At 49.1% G+C, this 20,446-nt stretch overlaps 1 protein-coding gene across 4 annotated transcripts in view; it reads right to left on the bottom strand.

The window, feature by feature from the left end:
- LOC140730808 (interphotoreceptor matrix proteoglycan 1-like) overlaps positions 1–20,446 on the bottom strand; it is a 116,182-nt gene that overhangs the window by 61,585 nt on the left and 34,151 nt on the right. For all 4 annotated transcript variants that reach the window (XM_073051726.1, XM_073051725.1, XM_073051727.1 and 1 more), the window contains exons 3-4: positions 664–830; positions 45–79 (exon numbers count right to left, since the gene is read on the bottom strand). In XM_073051726.1, the coding sequence (XP_072907827.1) occupies positions 45–79; positions 664–830 (202 nt within the window). The remainder of the gene's footprint in view (positions 1–44; positions 80–663; positions 831–20,446) is intronic.

Below are 20,446 nucleotides of genomic sequence, written 5' to 3'. Positions count from 1 at the left end.
CCAACATAACGAGTTTCTACAAAGTTGCACGATGAACTCATTACCTGACATGAAGATCACCACTTCGTATTCCTAGTTTCTGGAAATAAAAGAAAACCATTACTTCCTTTTTAACTTTTAAGAAAATATAGAAAGGATTCGCAAATCTTCAAATTTTTATTTTCCAATTGTTTACATTTCGTGAATATAGAAATAGCCTCCAATCACCTTCTGCCGTACTTCAGAAATACAGGCACTTACTGGGTCACTCTGAGACTTGCCCATAACCCAATATTTCCAAAACATTTCAATAGATGCTGTTGTGTACAGTGAAGATAGTTCTCAAGAGTTATGGAGGGATCTTAAGTTGGCAGAGGAATGGCAATTGGACATTAATTTGGACAAGTGCGAGGTGTTGTATTTTGGAAAGACAAATCAGGGTAGGACATTCATTGGCCCTGTGGAGTGTTGTAGGACAGAGTATACGGTCACTGAAAGAGACTTTGCAGGTAGACAGGGCAGCGAAGGAGGCTTTTGACACACTAGCCTCATCATTCAGAACATCGAGGAGAAGGACAATATGACTTGATGAATTAAGCTCCAATATATATCTAAGGCAGAAAGTAAAACATGGTTAAAGTATGTTGAAATTGAATGTTTTGTATGAACAACGTCATTCCTTACCTTTTGAACCATGGCGAGATGTTCCAGGGAGTCACTGAAATTCTGGCCGATCTGAAATGGATACTGAGCCTCCTGCTGACAGAGGCTGACCCATTGCTGATACTCTTTGTGTTCTGGAATTCTGTCCAGGAAAATTCGATACGCTTCCCACACGGCTTCTTGACAAACTGACCAGAGAGAACATTGTATGTCAGCCAGGGTAAGTTAATATTCACTGTGCAGATGAGCCATGGTACTCACTGGTAGTACCACTAGTGTCCACTTAGTGTCCCAAGAATTTTTATGCCATAGACCTCTACCATTAACCGAGGAGTCCGTGGACCCCAGGTTGGGAACTCCGGAGTTAGACCTTTCATTGTCTTGGACTCATTCCCATGAAATGCTCCACAGCAGATTACACATTGAAAGCATTTCAAGATGCTAGTGTTCAATACATGTCCTAAAACACTCATTGCATGTTCTAAACCCTTCACTGCCTACCATAATCCATTCACTGCATGTTCTAAACCCTCCACTGTCTGTCCTAAACCCTTCACTGCATGTCCTAAACCCTCCACTGCAAGTCCTAAACCCTTCACTGCATGTCCTAAACCCTCCACCATCTGTCCTAAACCCTTCACTGCATGTCCTAAACCCTCCACTGTCTGTCCTAAACCCTTCACTGCATGTCCTAAACCCTCCACTGTCTGTCCTAAACCCTTCACTGCATGTCCTAAACCCTCCACCGTCTGTCCTAAACCCTCCACCGTCTGTCCTAAACCCTCCACTGTCTGTCCTAAACCCTCCACCGTCTGTCCTAAACCCCTCACTGCATGTCCTAAACCCTCCACTGTCTGTCCTAAACCCTCCACCGTCTGTCCTAAACCCCTCACTGCATGTCCTAAACCCTCCACTGTCTGTCCTAAACCCTCCACTGCATGTCCTAAACCCTCCACTGTCTGTCCTAAACCCCTCACTGCATGTCCTAAACCCTCCACTGTCTGTCCTAAACCCTCCACCGTCTGTCCTAAACCCTTCACTGCATGTCCTAAACCCTCCACTGTCTGTCCTAAACCCTCCACTGGGTCCTAAGCCCTCCACTGTCTGTCCTAAGCCCTCCACTGCATGTCCTAAACCCTTCACTGCATGTCCTAAACCCTCCACTGTCTGTCCTAAACCCTCCACTGGGTCCTAAGCCCTCCACCGTCTGTCCTAAGCCCTCCACTGCATGTCCTAAACCCTTCACTGCATGTCCTAAACCCTCCACTGTCTGTCCTAAGCCCTCCACCGTCTGTCCTAAACCCTCCACCGTCTGTCCTAAACCCTTCACTGCATGTCCTAAACTCTCCACTGCATGTCCTAAACTCTCCACTGTCTGTCCTAAACCCTCCACCGTCTGTCCTAAACCCTCCACTGGGTCCTAAGCCCTCCACCGTCTGTCCTAAGCCCTCCACTGCATGTCCTAAACCCTTCACTGCATGTCCTAAGCCCTCCACCGTCTGTCCTAAACCCTCCACCGTCTGTCCTAAACCCTTCACTGCATGTCCTAAACTCTCCACTGCATGTCCTAAACTCTCCACCGTCTGTCCTAAACCCTCCACCGTCTGTCCTAAACCCTTCACCGTCTGTCCTAAACCCTCCACCGTCTGTCCTAAACCCTCCACCGTCTGTCCTAAACCCTCCACCGTCTGTCCTAAGCCCTCCACCGTCTGTCCTAAGCCCTCCACCGTCTGTCCTAAACCCTCCACCGTCTGTCCTAAACCCTTCAATGCATGTCCTAAACCCTCCACTGTCTGTCCTAAACCCTCCACTGCATGTCCTAAACCCTCCACTGTCTGTCCTAAACCCTCCACTGTCTGTCCTAAGCCCTCCACTGTCTGTCCTAAGCCCTCCACCGTCTGTCCTAAGCCCTCCACCGTCTGTCCTAAACCCTCCACTGCATGTCCTAAACCCTCCACTGCATGTCCTAAACCCTCCACTGCATGTCCTAAACCCTCCACTGTCTGTCCTAAACCCTTCACTGCATGTCCTAAACCCTCCACCGTCTGTCCTAAACCCTCCACCGTCTGTCCTAAACCCTCCACTGCATGCCCTAAACCCTCCACTGCATGCCCTAAACCCTCCACTGTCTGTCCTAAACCCTTCACTGCATGTCCTAAACTCTCCACCGTCTGTCCTAAACCCTCCACCGTCTGTCCTAAACCCTCCACCGTCTGTCCTAAACCCTTCACCGTCTGTCCTAAACCCTCCACCGTCTGTCCTAAACCCTCCACCGTCTGTCCTAAGCCCTCCACTGTCTGTCCTAAACCCTCCACTGCATGTCCTAAACCCTCCACTGTCTGTCCTAAACCCTCCACTGTCTGTCCTAAACCCCTCACTGCATGTCCTAAACCCCTCACTGCATGTCCTAAACCCCTCACTGTCTGTCCTAAACCCCTCACTGCATGTCCTAAAGCCTCCACTGTCCTAAAACCTTCACTGCATGTCCTAAACCCCTCACTGTCTGTCCTAAACCCCTCACTGCATGTCCTAAACCCCTCACTGTCTGTCCTAAACCCCTCACTGTCTGTCCTAAACCCCTCACTGCATGTCCTAAACCCCTCACTGTCTGTCCTAAACCCCTCACTGCATGTCCTAAACCCCTCACTGCATGTCCTAAACTCCTCACTGCATGTCCTAAACCCCTCACTGTCTGTCCTAAACCCCTCACTGCATGTCCTAAACCCCTCACTGTCTGTCCTAAACCCCTCACTGTCTGTCCTAAACCCCTCACTGTCTGTCCTAAACCCCTCACTGCATGTCCTAAACCCCTCACTGCATGTCCTAAACCCCTCACTGTCTGTCCTAAACCCCTCACTGCATGTCCTAAAGCCTCCACTGTCCTAAAACCTTCACTGCATGTCCTAAACCCCTCACTGTCTGTCCTAAACCCCTCACTGTCTGTCCTAAACCCCTCACTGCATGTCCTAAACCCCTCACTGTCTGTCCTAAACCCCTCACTGTCTGTCCTAAACCCCTCACTGCATGTCCTAAAGCCTCCACTGTCCTAAAACCTTCACTGCATGTCCTAAACCCCTCACTGTCTGTCCTAAACCCCTCACTGTCTGTCCTAAACCCCTCACTGCATGTCCTAAACCCCTCACTGTCTGTCCTAAAGCCTCCACCGTCTGTCCTAAAGCCTCCACCGTCTGTCCTAAACCCTCCACCGTCTGTCCTAAACCCTTCACCGTCTGTCCTAAACCCTCCACCGTCTGTCCTAAACCCTCCACCGTCTGTCCTAAGCCCTCCACCGTCTGTCCTAAACCCTCCACTGCATGTCCTAAACCCTCCACTGCATGTCCTAAACCCTCCACTGTCTGTCCTAAACCCCTCACTGCATGTCCTAAACCCTCCACTGCATGTCCTAAACCCTCCACTGTCTGTCCTAAACCCCTCACTGTCTGTCCTAAACCCCTCACTGCATGTCCTAAAGCCTCCACTGTCCTAAAACCTTCACTGCATGTCCTAAACCCCTCACTGTCTGTCCTAAACCCCTCACTGTCTGTCCTAAACCCCTCACTGTCTGTCCTAAAGCCTCCAATGCATGTCCTAAACCCTCCACCGTCTGTCCTAAACCCTCCACCGTCTGTCCTAAACCCTCCACTGTCTGTCCTAAACCCTCCACTGTCTGTCCTAAACCCTCCACTGCATGTCCTAAACCCCTCACTGCATGTCCTAAACCCTCCACTGTCTGTCCTAAACCCCTCACTGCATGTCCTAAACCCCTCACTGTCTGTCCTAAACCCCTCACTGCATGTCCTAAACTCCTCACTGCATGTCCTAAAGCCTCCACTGTCCTAAAACCTTCACTGCATGACTTATTCAAGTTATAGATGACTGTGTGCAGACGTTTAAATGCAGAGAACAAAATCACTGCAATATGAGCAAGAAAGATCAACCAATGAAACTAAAGAGAAACATTTAAGACAGCAAAATAGCTATTGTGTATGGAGCCAAGCAGTGACCTACTTAAACCTTGCTGAGTTTATATTTATCCCTTACACCAGTCGTTCTTCCAACATTACAGATCAGTCTTATTCCTTAATTCTTTAACGTCCTTTAATTTCCCATTTGTTTAAGCCTATTGCAGCTGAGCGTCTATAGTTTGGCACACTTGGAGCCTGGCTGATGTCAGACTACTGAAAATCTGTATTGCAGAGATGGTCTCTGATCAGCTTCTGCTGTACTTTTGAGTACAGTCACTCATTGGGTCGCTCTAGAGTTCTGAGACTTGTCCATAACCCAACGTTTCTGGAACATTACAATAGATGCTGTTGTGTACAGTGAAGATAGTTCTCAGGAATTACAGAGGGATCTTAAGTTGGCAGAGGAATGGCAACTGGGCTTTAATTTGGACAAGTGCGAGGTGTTGTATTTTGGAAAGACAAATCAGGGTAGGACATTCATTGGCCCTGTGGAGTGTTGTAGGACAGAGTATACGGTCACTGAAAGAGACTTTGCAGGTAGACAGGGCAGCGAAGGAGGCTTTTGACACACTAGCCTCATCATTCAGAACATCGAGGACAGAAGTTGAGATGTCATGTTGCACTTGTAAAAGATGTTGGTGAGGTCTTATTGGAATATTGTGTTCAGATTTGGTCACCCTGCTGCAGGGATATGCTATTAAACTGGGAAGAGTGCAGAGGAGATTTATATTTGAAGGACTGAGTTATGGGGAGAGGTTGTGCAGGTTGGGACATTATTCACTGGATCATTGGAGAATGATTGAGGTGTATAATATCATACCTCTTCCACCTATCCCCTCCCACCTCTCACTTCACTCCTCCCTCCCCCACCCACCCACCCACCGAACCCCTCACCGGGCTTCACCCACCACCTGCCAGCTTGTACTCCTGCCCCCGCCCCTCCACCTTCTTATTCTGGTTTCTGACCGCTTCCTGATGAAGGGTCTCGGCCTGAAACATCGACTGTTTATTCCTCTCCATAGATGCTGCCTGACCTGCTGAGTTCCTCCAGCATTTTGTTTGTGTCCCTCTGGAATTCTGCACAGTCTCTTGTGTTTATTCTGGTGAATCTCCTCTGTGCTCTCTGAAGAGCAGCTAACATCCTTCCCATAGTGTTGTGATCAGAAATACTTACAGTACTTCAGGGAAAGCCTAACCAACATTTTGTAAAGTTGGAGCACGTTGTCCCACATCTTCCTGGATATTCAGTGCCGTAGCCCAAGAAAGCAGCATCTCCTCCTCTCCCCTCTCCATCTGTGCTGCCACTTACACGCATCTGTGGACCTGTACTCCAAAAAGCTCCCTCTGTTCACTAACATTACTCAGAGCTGTGAAAGCACGTTTACTGTGCCCGCCCTCCCTTTCTCTGCTCTTCCGACAGGGCCCCACCATTCACTGTGCCTGCCCTCCCCTTCTCTGCTCTTCCGACAGGGCCCCACCATTCACCGTGCCTGCCCTCCCCTTCTCCGCCCTTCCGACAGGGCCCCACCATTCACCGTGCCTGCCCTCCCCTTCTCCGCTCTTCCGACAGGGCCCCACCATTCACCGTGCCTGCCCTCCCCTTCTCTGCTCTTCCGACAGGGCCCCACCATTCACTGTGCCCGCCCTCCCCTTCTCCGCTCTTCCGACAGGGCCCCACCATTCACTGTGCCCGCCCTCCCCTTCTCCGCCCTTCCGACAGGGCCCCACCATTCACCGTGCCCGCCCTCCCCTTCTCTGCTCTTCCGACAGGGCCCACCATTCACCGTGCCCGCCCTCCCCTTCTCCGCTCTTCCGACAGGGCCCCACCATTCACCGTGCCTGCCCTCCCCTTCTCTGCTCTTCCGACAGGGCCCCACCATTCACCGTGCCCGCCCTCCCCTTCTCTGCTCTTCCGACAGGGCCCCACCATTCACCGTGCCCGCCCTCCCCTTCTCTGCTCTTCCGACAGGGCCCCACCATTCACTGTGCCCGCCCTCCCCTTCTCTGCTCTTCCGACAGGGCCCCACCATTCACTGTGCCCGCCCTCCCCTTCTCCGCCCTTCCGACAGGGCCCCACCATTCACCGTGCCCGCCCTCCCCTTCTCCGCCCTTCCGACAGGGCCCCACCATTCACTGTGCCTGCCCTCCCCTTCTCCGCTCTTCCGACAGGGCCCCACCGTTCACTGTGCCTGCCCTCCCCTTCTCTGCTCTTCCGACAGGGCCCACCATTCACCGTGCCTGCCCTCCCCTTCTCCGCTCTTCCGACAGGGCCCCACCGTTCACCGTGCCCGCCCTCCCCTTCTCTGCTCTTCCGACAGGGCCCCACCATTCACTGTGCCCGCCCTCCCCTTCTCTGCTCTTCCGACAGGGCCCCACCATTCACCGTGCCCGCCCTCCCCTTCTCCGCCCTTCCGACAGGGCCCCACCATTCACTGTGCCTGCCCTCCCCTTCTCCGCTCTTCCGACAGGGCCCCACCGTTCACTGTGCCTGCCCTCCCCTTCTCTGCTCTTCCGACAGGGCCCACCATTCACCGTGCCTGCCCTCCCCTTCTCCGCTCTTCCGACAGGGCCCCACCGTTCACTGTGCCCGCCCTCCCCTTCTCCGCCCTTCCGACAGAGCCCCACCGTTCACCGTGCCTGCCTGCCCCTTCTCCACCCTTCCGACAGGGCCCCACCATTCACCGTGCCTGCCCTCCCCTTCTCTGCTCTTCCGACAGGGCCCCACCATTCACCGTGCCTGCCCTCCCCTTCTCTGCTCTTCCGACAGGGCCCCACCGTTCACTGTGCCCACCCTCCCCTTCTCTGCTCTTCCGACAGGGCCCCACCATTCACTGTGCCCGCCCTCCCCTTCTCTGCTCTTCCGACAGGGCCCCACCATTCACTGTGCCTGCCCTCCGCCCTTCCGACAGGGCCCCACCATTCACCATGCCCGCCCTCCCCTTCTCTGCTCTTCTGACAGGGCCCCACCATTCACCGTGCCTGCCCTCCCCTTCTCTGCTCTTCCGACAGGGCCCCACCATTCACTGTGCCCGCCCTCCCCTTCTCTGCTCTTCCGACAGGGCCCCACCATTCACTGTGCCCGCCCTCCCCCTTCTCCGCTCTTCCGACAGGGCCCCACCATTCACCGTGCCCGCCCTCCCCTTCTCCGCCCTTCCGACAGGGCCCCACCATTCACTGTGCCCGCCCTCCCCTTCTCTGCTCTTCCGACAGGGCCCCACCATTCTCTGTGCCCGCCCTCCCCTTCTCCGCCCTTCCGACAGGGCCCCACCATTCACTGAGCCCGCCCTCCCCTTCTCTGCTCTTCCGACAGGGCCCCACCATTCACTGTGCCCGCCCTCCCCTTCTCTGCTCTTCCGACAGGGCCCCACCATTCACTGTGCCTGCCCTCCGCCCTTCCGACAGGGCCCCACCATTCACCGTGCCCGCCCTCCCCTTCTCTGCCCTTCTGACAGGGCCCCACCATTCACCGTGCCTGCCCTCCCCTTCTCTGCTCTTCCGACAGGGCCCCACCATTCACTGTGCCCGCCCTCCCCTTCTCTGCTCTTCCGACAGGGCCCCACCATTCACTGTGCCCGCCCTCCCCTTCTCCGCTCTTCCGACAGGGCCCCACCATTCACCGTGCCCGCCCTCCCCTTCTCCGCCCTTCCGACAGGGCCCCACCATTCACTGTGCCCGCCCTCCCCTTCTCTGCTCTTCCGACAGGGCCCCACCATTCTCCGTGCCCGCCCTCCCCTTCTCCGCCCTTCCGACAGGGCCCCACCATTCACTGAGCCCGCCCTCCCCTTCTCTGCTCTTCCGACAGGGCCCCACCCTTCGCTGTGCCTGCCCTCCCCTTCTCCGCTCTTCCGACAGGGCCCCACCATTCACCGTGCCCGCCCTCCCCTTCTCCGCTCTTCCAACAGGGCCCCACCATTCACCGTGCCCGCCCTCCCCTTCTCTGCCCTTCCGACAGGGCCCCACCATTCACTGTGCCCGCCCTCCCCTTCTCCGCCCTTCCGACAGGGCCCCACCATTCACCGTGCCTGCCCTCCCCTTCTCCGCTCTTCCGACAGGGCCCCACCGTTCACTGTGCCCGCCCTCCCCTTCTCCGCCCTTCTGACAGGGCCCCACCGTTCACTGTGCCTGCCCTCCCCTTCTCCGCTCCTCCGACAGGGCCCCACCATTCACCGTGCCCGCCCTCCCCTTCTCTGCTCTTCCAACAGGGCCCCACCATTCACCGTGCCCGCCCTCCCCTTCTCTGCCCTTCCGACAGGGCCCCACCATTCACTGTGCCCGCCCTCCCCTTCTCCGCCCTTCCGACAGGGCCCCACCATTCACCGTGCCTGCCCTCCCCTTCTCCGCTCTTCCGACAGGGCCCCACCGTTCACTGTGCCCGCCCTCCCCTTCTCCGCCCTTCTGACAGGGCCCCACCGTTCACTGTGCCTGCCCTCCCCTTCTCCGCTCCTCCGACAGGGCCCCACCATTCACCGTGCCTGCCCTCCCCTTCTCCGCCCTTCCGACAGGGCCCCACCGTTCACTGTGCCTGCCCTCCCCTTCTCCGCTCCTCCGACAGGGCCCCACCGTTCCCCGTGCCTGCCCTCCCCTTCTCCGCCCTTCCGACAGGGCCCCACCATTCGCTGTGCCCGCCCTCTCCTTGTCTGTTCTTCTGGTATTTATTATCTCACACTTTGGATAAAATTCCATCAGCCAACTTTCCAATGATCTGTATCATGTTTTAACCATAGGCAATCTTACTCAGCATCACTATAGGACCATAAAACCATCAGTTATAGGAGCAGAATTAGGCCATTTGGCCCATCAAGTCTGCTCCACCATTTCATCATGTTTGGATCACAAACACGGGACAACCTGCAGGTGCTGGATATCCAGAGTAACACACACAACTCGCCAACATCTACGGAATGGGAAATGGAATTGATATGGCTGGCTACAGAGAGATCCTGCTTTTCCTGGCTGATGGTGCATAGGTGCTTGGTGAAGCAGTCTCCCAATCTGCGTCAGGTCTCACTGATCTACACCCGGAGCACTGGATACAGTAGGTAACCCTGACAGACTTACAGGTGAAGCGTCAACTCGCCTGGAAGGACTGGATGGTAGTGAGGGAGGAGGCGTAGGGGCAGGTGTGGCGCTTGTTCTGCTTGCAAGGATACAAACCAGGTGGGAGATCAGTGGGGAGGGATGAATAGACAAGGGAGTTGTTGGGGGAGTGATCCCTGTGGAAAGCTAGGAGTGTGGGGGAGGGAATGTTGTGCTTGGCGGTGGGATCCCATTGGAGATGGCGGAAGTTACAGAGGATTTTGTGCTGGATGTGGAGGAAACCTATCCCTGGTGTGGTGGTGCAGAGGACAGGGCAAGTCCCCTTGTGGAGAACTAGCACAGAAGAGGAGATGAGACCAGTAGATCCGTCTTGCTCATATTGAACAGGGCCAGTTCGAGGGGCATTACAGTCTACTCCTACTGCTATTTACTCATGTTTTTTCCAACAATCTTACCTCCCTCATAACTTTCCCCAAGAAGTATCTAGCAAGCCCTGATGAAGAATCTCAGTCCAAAACGTCAACTGCTTTCTCTCCACAGATGCTGCCTGACCTGCTAAGTGTTGAGTAATTAATGTTTATGTGATATTGTAAATATATTGTTTGATTAAGCGTTCTTTGTTGCTTACGTAATGCATTGATGTTGTATGTAAAGGTTCATCAATGGAATATGTCATCACACCACTGTGTGCCTCGCTTATAGTAAAAATGAATCTGGATGTACACGAGTTATTTCCTGGCTCTTAAGTTTTTCTTCGAATTAATGTTTTGAAGCTACAGAACATAACAGGGGCGACGAGGGAGTTTTCAACGAATCCAAAATGACTATTTATCTGAAGCACAGTGAGATATTCAAGTTTGAAAATTACACAATGAGACTACTGAGTTAAAACCAAGGCACTGTGAAAAATGGTCAAGTGAGAAACTGCACTGCACGTTCTTCGTTGGGAAGGGTCAGACATGACTAGTTAAAAAGAGGTAAAATGTACAAATTCACGGGTTCATGAACAGTGAATACCAGGTGATAATAATTATTAAAAAAAGTAAAAATGGCAGGTTATATCGAAAAGATAGACGTGTTCGATTGCATGAAAGATAACTGGCTGCTATATATGGAATGGCTTGAGCAGTACTTTGAAGCTAATGAAACAGCCAATAAGAAGCCAGTGCCTGTTTTGCTGAGATTATTGTGTGGAAAAGCATACAGTATGCTTAGAAGTTTAACTGCTCCAACCAATCCAGCCGAAATGAGCTTTGCTGATATTGTGAAAGTGATGCTGGAACATTTAGAACCGAATCTATTGTTTATCACAGAAAGCTTTAGGTTTCATAAGCAGAATCAATAGGAAGGGGTGTCCATTCCAGCATATACGGCTGAATTGAAGAGATTGTCTGAGCATTGTCAGTTCAGTAATGAGCTTAACGATATACTGAGAAATTATTTAGTTTCTGGAATCTTACATCAAAGAATTCGAAAACAGCTCCTAACTTGCATTTAAGAGAACAGTTGAAACTGCTGTATCAATGGAAAGAGCAGACAGAGGCACAGTGGATTTGCAGTCAGGAATGGAAGGGAGCATGAACAAAACTGCAATGTTTAAATGGCAATCAGTCTATCCAAACAAATTGTTTTAACGTTGTGCCAGACCAATGCAGATTTAGAAGAGATACTTGGGAGAAAATGCCACAAAGTAGGACACATACAAAGAGATCAAAAATAAATGGACTGCACAGGGTAGAGAAAAAGATTAAAAAGTCAAGTTGCAGTTTCAAAAAGAGCACTAATCTGCATGCTGTTGATGAAAAATCTGATGATGATGAGAGTGACCCAGGACTGAGCAGCCTTGAGATTTACAAGGTGGAGGCTAACAACAGACAAGCAATACGACTTACACCAGAACTGAATGACAAATTAATTCATAAGGAATTGAATACTGGCTCAGCTGTTTCAGTCCTTCCTCAAAATGAGGTTAAACAGCATTTCAAAAATACTGAACTGAAGCCTGCAGATCTCCAACTAAGAACTTACACTGGAGAGAAAATAACTCCTGTGGAAATGACATTTGTAACAGTGAAATACTACAACCAACGGGCCACATTGGCCTTGTAGGTGGTAAAAACAGGAAGGCGAGCATTGTGTGGCCATGATTGGCTGAGACAACTGCAACTTGATTGGAGATCCACCTACAATTTGCATGTCACATCCCTTGCAATTGAATCAAATGAACACAAATTAAGAAAGGAACTGGATGATGCCACTTCAATACTCCAGGCTGACAATGGAAAACTCAACTATATCAAGGGAAAAAACAGTGTTAAATAAAAATGCTACACCCAAGTTTTACAAAGCCTGTCCAGTTTGTTACACCATCCATGATAAAGTAGCCAGTGAGCTAGACTGCACGGAGGCTGTAGGAATTCTTCCCAAGATGGAGATGGACGAAGTCCAAATAGTTTCTCACCATGAACACTCACAATAGGCTTACCTTTGGAGTAGCATCTGTACCTGCACTCTGGCAGAAAGCCATGCACCAGGTGCTGAAAGGCTGCCCAGGCACCCTGGATAACATCATTTCTACTGGTAAAGATGACAAGGAACATCTCCAAAATCTCAAAGTTCAAAGTAAATTTTACTGTCAGAGTGCATATACGCCACCACATACATGCCTGAGATTCATTTTCCTGCTGGCATACTCAACAGATCTATAGAAAAGTAACTATAACAGGATCAATGAAAGATCAACCAGAAGACAACAACTTGTACAAATGCAAATACAATAAATAGCAATAAATAATACCAACATGAAATAACAAGATAAAGAGTCCTTAAAGCAAGACCATTGGTTGTGGGAGCATCTCGATAGATGGGTAAGTGAGTGGAGTTATCCCCTTTTGTTCAAGAGCTTGATGGTTAAAGGGCAGTAACTGTTCCTGAACCTGGTGGTGCAAATCCTGAGGCTCCTGTACCTTCTACCTGATTGCAGCAATGAGGAAAGAGTATGGAAAGTATGCCAGATGATGCTGAGGATGTTCTACGAGGCTGTGGTGGCCAGTGCTATCATGTTTGCTGTTGTGGGCTGGGGCAGCAGGCTGAGGGTAGCAGACACCAACAGAATCAACAAACTCATTCGTAAGGCCAGTGATGTTGTTGGGGTGGAACTGGACTCTCTGACGGTGGTGTCTGAAAAGAGGATGCTGTCCAAGTTGCATGCCATCTTGGACAATGTCTCCCATCCACTCCATAATGTACTGGTTAGGCACAGGAGTACATTCAGCCAGAGACTCATTCCACCGAGATGCAACACTGAGCGTCATAGGAAGTCATTCCTGCCTGTGACCATCAAACTTTACAACTCCTCCCTCTGAGTGTCAGACACCCTGAGCCAATAGGCTGGTCCTGGACTAATTTCCACTTGGCACAATTTACTTATTATTATTTAATTATTTATGGTTTTATATTGCTATATTTCTACCTATTCTTGGTTGGTGCGACTGTAACGAAACCCAATTTCCCTCGGGATCAATAAAGTACGTCTGTCTGTCTTTCTGGCATTGGTGGTGAGGATCTCTGATGATGGATAATGCTTTCCTACGACAGCTTTTCATGTAGATGTGCTCAATGGTTTGGAGGCCTTTACCTGTGATGTACTGGGCTGAATCCACTATCTGTTGCAGGATTTTCCATTCATAGGCATTGATGTTTCCATACCAAGCCATGATGCAGCCAGTCAACACATTCTCCACTACACATCTATAGAACTTTCTCTAAGTTCTTGATGTCATGCCAAATCTCCGCAGACTTCTAAGGAAGTAAAGGTGCTGTGCTTTCTTTGCAATTGCATTTACATGCTCAGTCCAGGGCATGTCCTCTGTAATAGTAACACCCAAGAGTTACTAACCGTCCCTACCTCTGATCCTCCAAAGAGGACTGGCTCATGGCCCTCTGGTTTCCCTCTCCTGAAGTCTACAATCAGTTCCTTGGTCTTGCTGACATTGAGTGAGAGGTTTTCAATCCCCCTCCTGCATTCTGATTTATCAGCACCTTTAATACAGTCCACAACAGTGGTGTCATCAGTAAACTTGTATATGGTATTGGAGCTGGCCTAGCCACACAGTCATGGGTGAAAAGTGAGTAGAGCACACAGCCCTGTGGTGTACCTGTGCTCAGAGTTTATTGGTTAGTTTTGAGTGGATGATGGTATTAAATGCTGAGCTGTAGTTGATAAAAAGCATCCCAATGAATGCATCTTTGCTGTCCAGATGCTCCAGCATTGCATGAAGAGCTAATGAAATTTCAACTGCTATAGACCTATTGCTCCGGAAGGCAAACTGGAGTGGATCCAAGTTGCCTCTCAGGAAGGAACTGATATGTTCCATCACCAACCTCTCAAAACACTTCATCACTGTGGATGCTAAGTGCAACTGGACAGTGTTAAAAAGATTAGAAGATTTTGGGCTCAGAGCACAACGAAACAAGTGTGAGTTCTTTAAATCAAGCATCACTTGCTGTGGTCACACCATTGACTCCCAAGATTTACACAAGTGTGCTGAGAAATGTCAAGCAGTTGTGGATACGCCACAGCCAAAGGACATTTTATAGTTACGCTCCTTTTTAGCGTTTGTCAATGACTAAAACAGGTTCCTGCTAAATCTGTACTGTGCTCCAGCCTTGAACTCATTGTTACAGACTGAGAAGAAATGGCGATGGACAAAGCAGTGTCAGGTGGCTTTCCGAAAGGCAAAGGAAATGGTGACATCGGACACTGTACTCACACATTATGATCTGCATCGTCCAGTGAAGCTTCCCGTGCACTGTTTGGGATGCCAACACATCCAGATGAAAGGTGTTCAGAGTCAACTCCAGAGCTGTCAGAAACACTTCCCGCAGGCCCAGGGTCAACTCCTACAACCACCACAGAGGAGGTCCCAGCACCCGAGATCGTTTCACAGCCACCTGTCTCACTTTCCCTTTTGTCAGGGAATACGTTATCCCACAAGAATGAGAAAGCCTCCGAAGCAATTAAATCTTTAGGCCTGAAGGCATGTCTTGTTTAAAGTAGACAACGAACTAAGACATCTCTCTGTTCCCTTGTTTTCCTTTTAATTAGTTTTGTATATTTTAGGAGATACAAACTATAACACATTATACGTTGCAGATTATACGTAAAAGTACGTAAATGGCATATGTTATCATGCCACCATGTCATATGTACGAGCCTCGCTTAAAGTAAAATCTAAACTGAATATCCAGGAATAATCTCCTTACTGGTATGTTTTTCTTTTGATTAGTTTAATTTTTTGGAGTTACAAAACATAACACTGAGTTCCTCTAGCATTTTGTGTCTGTTGCTCCAGATTTCTAGCATCTGCAGAATTCCCTGAGTTTATGATTTGTCCTTCCCAAGTTCTCCCCAGCAATCACCCACTTCTGAAAACACCACTCCCTCAAAATCCCATCCCTACCACACCTCCGTCACGTTCTTTTTGCACTATACTGGACTTTGTTTTGATCTTTCTGTTCTTTCTTGTATAATTTACGCGTTATGTTTTTCTTTTGAATGTTGTGTCTCTAAAGCTATGTGCCTAAGATGCTGCTGCAAATAAATTTTTCATTGCACATGTGCATATTTTTCAACAAATTTGGCTTGGACCTTTTGAGGACAGAGGCTGATCATCTCATCGCTGAAGGCACATCCTGCAGGTACATTCCATGCGCACAGTGCTCAGGACGAGCAATACAAAATGTCCTTCCACAAAGTCCGGACAGAAATTCTCTCAGCTGCTGCCGCTCTCAGTTTTGGCATCAGCAGCCATTGCTCCGGAGCTTTCAGATGACCGCTTCCTGCCTCTGGCTAGTGTTTAACATTTTACTAATGACCATGTTGTGAGGTACTTAATAATGAGCTTGGCCTCCTTATCCCATCAATACTATTCTGAATGCAGTATTAATACTGACATTAATATTCAGTTCAGCTGCTTAGCAGATATCCTGTCAGTGGCTCCTGCTCACGGCTTGAAAGTTAGAACATGCTCTGCATATCCTATCCATTCCCAGCCCTGTCCGCCAGCCTAGTCTGTTTCATTCGCTGTGTGTGTGTGCACGTGTGTGTTTTCCTCAGACATAATTAATACCAGTGTCACTTTTATTTTCAATCATCCAATCCAGGAAGTATGCTGATATGTTTATCAAATGTTCTGGAACAGTGAAACAGCGGTGAGGAAGATGCATGTTAAAATTCTACAGCCGTGGAAGACCAAGGAGGAACACAAGCACTTGTGATACTTAATGCACATATTCCTGATGGGTTCTGTGTGTTCGATTTTGTCTTCAAACTGGCCTTCCCGAGCAGAAAACTTCCACATCATTCTGCAAAGATGAATGTGCATATTTGGGCAGTAGGTCTGCTTTTCTCCACGTCAACCCTGGATAGATGGGAAGATATCCTCTTCCATCCATTTCTCTCTGATTTTAGAGACTGCTGAATCAATCCCGTACATCCTCCGGCAGACCCTCCGTACTTAACTGGGATCTGGCTGATCGTCCACATTTTCTGGCCAATCCCACATATTGAAGACCAATGTGTGTTGATCTCTGTTTTCGATTATTTCATGATGTTAAACACAGATGACATTTTTGCATTCCAGTGTCCCAGACAGACAGACTTTATTGATCCTGAGGGAAATCGGGTTTCGTTACAGTCGCACCAATCAAGAATAGTGTAGAAATAACGCAATATAGCAATTATTACTGGAAGCACTCATCCCCAGCCATTTGAGGATGAATCTCCAGAGTCTTGCCAATGGGCATCAGCAAGTACCTGAAGAAGTGCGATTTGCCTTTAGTTCAGGATGAAGCTCCCTGAACGGCGATGTCAAACTGCTTCCAAAAACCTGTGTGTCAATGGCGGTAGGATGACTTAACATTAACTCTTTAAATCAGCACTGCGGCCATCACAAGAAACCATGGAGAAACGGTGATATATGTGCGCATTGAAATAGGGGAACTGCATCACCATTCGTGAGTGCGATCAACAGGTTCAGAATAGATTATGCTTGCAACTGTAAAGACAGTTTGACTTTCAGTTCCAATTATTATCTGGTGTTTTCTTTTTATCATATTTCACACCAAAGTATTATTTTGACTGTCATATAAATGATAAACAGACTGTGTAATTAAAAGGAAAATGATGGAACCACTCAGCATGTCAGCTTGAAGGGTTCAACTTGAATATATATATGTTCATTCTCTCTCTCTCTCTCTATCTATCTCAAGACAAAAGTTGGTGGCGCTGTGGATAGCGCAGAAGGTTGTTCAAGGAGAGAGTAGGATATGGGCCTGCTGCAGACATAAACATAGAAATGGCAGATGGAGTTTAATGTGGGTAAGGGTGAGATTTTGCCCTTTTGGAGGTCAAATGGAAGGCTCAAGCCTTTTACTCACGGGGCTCCCAGTTCACACACTCCGCCACCCCCGCCTATCAGGTGCCTCATTCGCCCACTTCCTTTACCTTTATTAGATTACGATATCATATGACATCTTATGAGTTGGTCAGTTCAAAGCCTGTTTGGGTATTACTAGAAATGACTCACAATCTGCTATCCTGATAGCACAATGACCCAGTGGAAGGACTGACAAATTAACTCTGGTTAAGTTTCAGAGAGAAAAAGTTACTTACATACTGAGAGGAGGAGGAGCTTAGGAGGAACGATGGCACCTAATGGAGACTCCTTTGCTTGCATCTTCAGAAACAACTCAATTTCTATCTTTAATATCTCTGTTTTTCCCTTCTAAGGTTCTTTTGCGACCCTGACCTGGGGCTACATGCTGACTTCGGTTCTTTGCGGGAATGGGACCCGCTGTCGGGGTCTCACGACTGGCCGTTACTCGATTTGCCAAGGGTGCAGCCTAGGAGATTAGCTCGCCTTTGGAGTTCCGGAGGCCGGCGGACCGAAGGTCGGTGTCTCTGCAGGGATTCGCTGTGTCGTGGGGGACGGAAGATCGAAGGTGGCGAGCTGGCTGCTGGCTGTGTGCCCAGGGACCCGAGTTCTTTGGGCACAGAGCTCGGAAAAAGCGATGCAACAGACTTTTAACATCGTAAATCAGCGAGTTGTTTGTTATGTCTCCCTTCTCGCTGTGAAATGAAGATGCTTCTTTTTCCCTTAATTAGGGGGGGAGAGAGAGCCTGTGGCATGTTGAATACCGGGTGAATGAGTAGTCTTTGGGGTGCTGCAAGTCTGTGTCTTTGCTGATGTCCGGCTACGTGCTCGAGTTCTCAGTGGTGGGTGCTGGTGCTTTTTTTGCTGGTGGGGGGGGATCGTTGCTTTGCTGCTGCTTATGCATGGGAGGGGGAGCTGGGGGGGTGCTTTCGGGTTCTAACTTTTAACTGTCATTCATTCTCCTCTGCTTTTCGTGGACGGTTGCGAAGGAAGAGTATTTCACAATGTATACTGTATACATTTCTCTGACATTAAATGTACCTTTGAATGGAAGCTTAAGGGAGTGTAATTCAGAGGGAAGCACACGAGGACATCTCAGTGATGGAGATGGCAGTGGGAGCTGCAGTTCCAGATATGTATCGCCTCAGGGAGATCTGACTGCAGAAGTTAATCGTGTAATGGAACTGGTTCCATTGTGAGAGAGTGGCGCAGAAAGTAAAGTGGTTACATTGGCTTGAATCATGGTTAATGTATCTTTTAACGCATTCTGCTGCACTGTCTAAATATACCAGCACGTCCTGCAAAGCCGTCAGTGTGGCATTGAACCATGCTGGGGAAACGATGCACAATTAACCCTTGAGTCATTGAGGGCAGTTTTGGGCCCCATATCAAAGAAAGGATATGCTAGCTTTGGAGAGGGTCTAGAGGAGGTTTGCGAGAATGCTCCTAGGAATGGAAGGGTTAATACATGAAGAGCGTTTGATTGAATTGAATTGACTTTATTTCTTACATCCTTCACGTACGAGGAGTAAACATCTTTACGTCTCCGTCTAAATGTGCAACGTGCGATGATAGTAATTTATAATAATTTATAATAAAGAGAACAGTCAAAGTGAACGAAATACACTCAAATTGCATGAGTTAATCAGCCTAATGGCTCTGGCCCTGTACTCACTGGAGTTTAGAAGAATGGGGGGGGGGGGGGAAGGAATCTCATGGAAAACTATCGAATATTGAAAGGCCGAGATATCGTGGAGGTGGAGAGGATGTTTCCAATCGTGGGGGAGCCTAGGACCAGAGAACATGGCTTTAGAATACAAGAGATTCCCTTCAAAACAGACGAGGAGGAATTTCTTGAGCCAGAGGGTAGTGAATCTGTGGAATTCATTGCCACGGACAGCTGTAAAGGCCACATCATTGGGTATTCTCAAAGCAGATGTTGATAGGTTTTCAATTAGTGAGGATATCAAAGTTACAGGGACAAAGTAGGGTAATAGGGTTGAGAGGGAAAATAAATCAGCCACGATCGAATGGTGGAACAGGTTCAATGGGCCAAATGGCCTAATTCTGTTCCTATGTCCTATGGTCTTATGTGCTATTGCAGGCTCTTTGACATTGTGCTCCAAACTCAATCCCTACTCTTAATAGGACTAATCTCCATTCGCACACATCTAGATTAGATTAGTTCATTATCATATACACCAGGGCACAATGAAACTTATGGAGAAGACAGAATGGTGTCTGTAGAGATGAGGTGGCCAGTCCAAGCAGCTAACGCTGAGGGAAGGTGTCCTTGTTCCTCCTAAAGGAAGCAGTTATTTGCTTCAAACTGGTGAGGAGGTCTGGGACCGTTGGTGGGAGCAATAATTGATATGGGTGAGGGGCCACACAATGCTCTCAGTGCAGCACTGGGTGGGGACACCTCCGATATCTCTGTCTGGATGAACGGCCACACGGCAGAAAGGGGTGATTGTGCAGAATTCCTTCAAAGTGGTGTCCAGGTAGATAGAGACGTAAAGAGAGCTTTTGTCACATTCGGAAATCAAAGTGTTGAGTACAGGAGTTGGGGTGTTATGTTGAAGTGAGGCCAAAGATATTTACTTACCTAGCAGTACAGCACAGACTAGGCCTTTCTGGCTGTTCTAGCCACGTGCCCCAGAAATCCCACAACCCCGATTAACCATAACAGGACAAGTTACATTGACCAATTGACCTACCCAGTGCGTTATTGGACTGTGGGAGGAAACTGGAGTTCCCAGGGAAAACCCACGCATTCCACAGACTCCTTTCAGAATGGGTCCGGAATTGAACTCTGAACTCTGAACTCCGGGACACCCCGAGCTGTAATTGCATTGTGCTAACCGCTGTGCTACCATGGTGACCTATTGATTTATTTTGAATATTAGACCACAAGACCCTAAGAGATAGGAGCACAATCAGACCATTCAGCCCATCAAGGCTGATCCATTTCTCCTCCCAACCCCATTCTTCTGCCTTCTCCCTGTAACCATTCATGCCCTGACAAATCACAAACCTTTCAAACGCTGCCTTATATACACCCAATGACATGATCTCCACAGCCATCTGTAGCAATGAATTCCACAAATTCACCACCCTCTGGCTAAAGAAATTCCTCCTCATGCCCATTTAAAATGGATATCCCACTATACTGAGGCTGTGCCCTGTGATCCCAGACTCCCCCACCAGAGGAAACATTCTTTCCACAACCACTCTTTCCAGGCCTTTCTATATTCAGTAGTTCTCAATGAGATCACACCCCCTCCCAGTCTTCTAAATTCCAGCAAGTACAGGCCCAGAGCCACCAAACACTACATTAACCCCTTCATTCCTGGAAACAGTCTCGTG

Source organism: Hemitrygon akajei, chromosome 7 (assembly GCF_048418815.1).
Source record: "Hemitrygon akajei chromosome 7, sHemAka1.3, whole genome shotgun sequence".
Taxonomy (NCBI): Eukaryota; Metazoa; Chordata; class Chondrichthyes; order Myliobatiformes; family Dasyatidae; genus Hemitrygon; species Hemitrygon akajei.
This window is presented reverse-complemented; position numbering and strand designations above follow the sequence as displayed.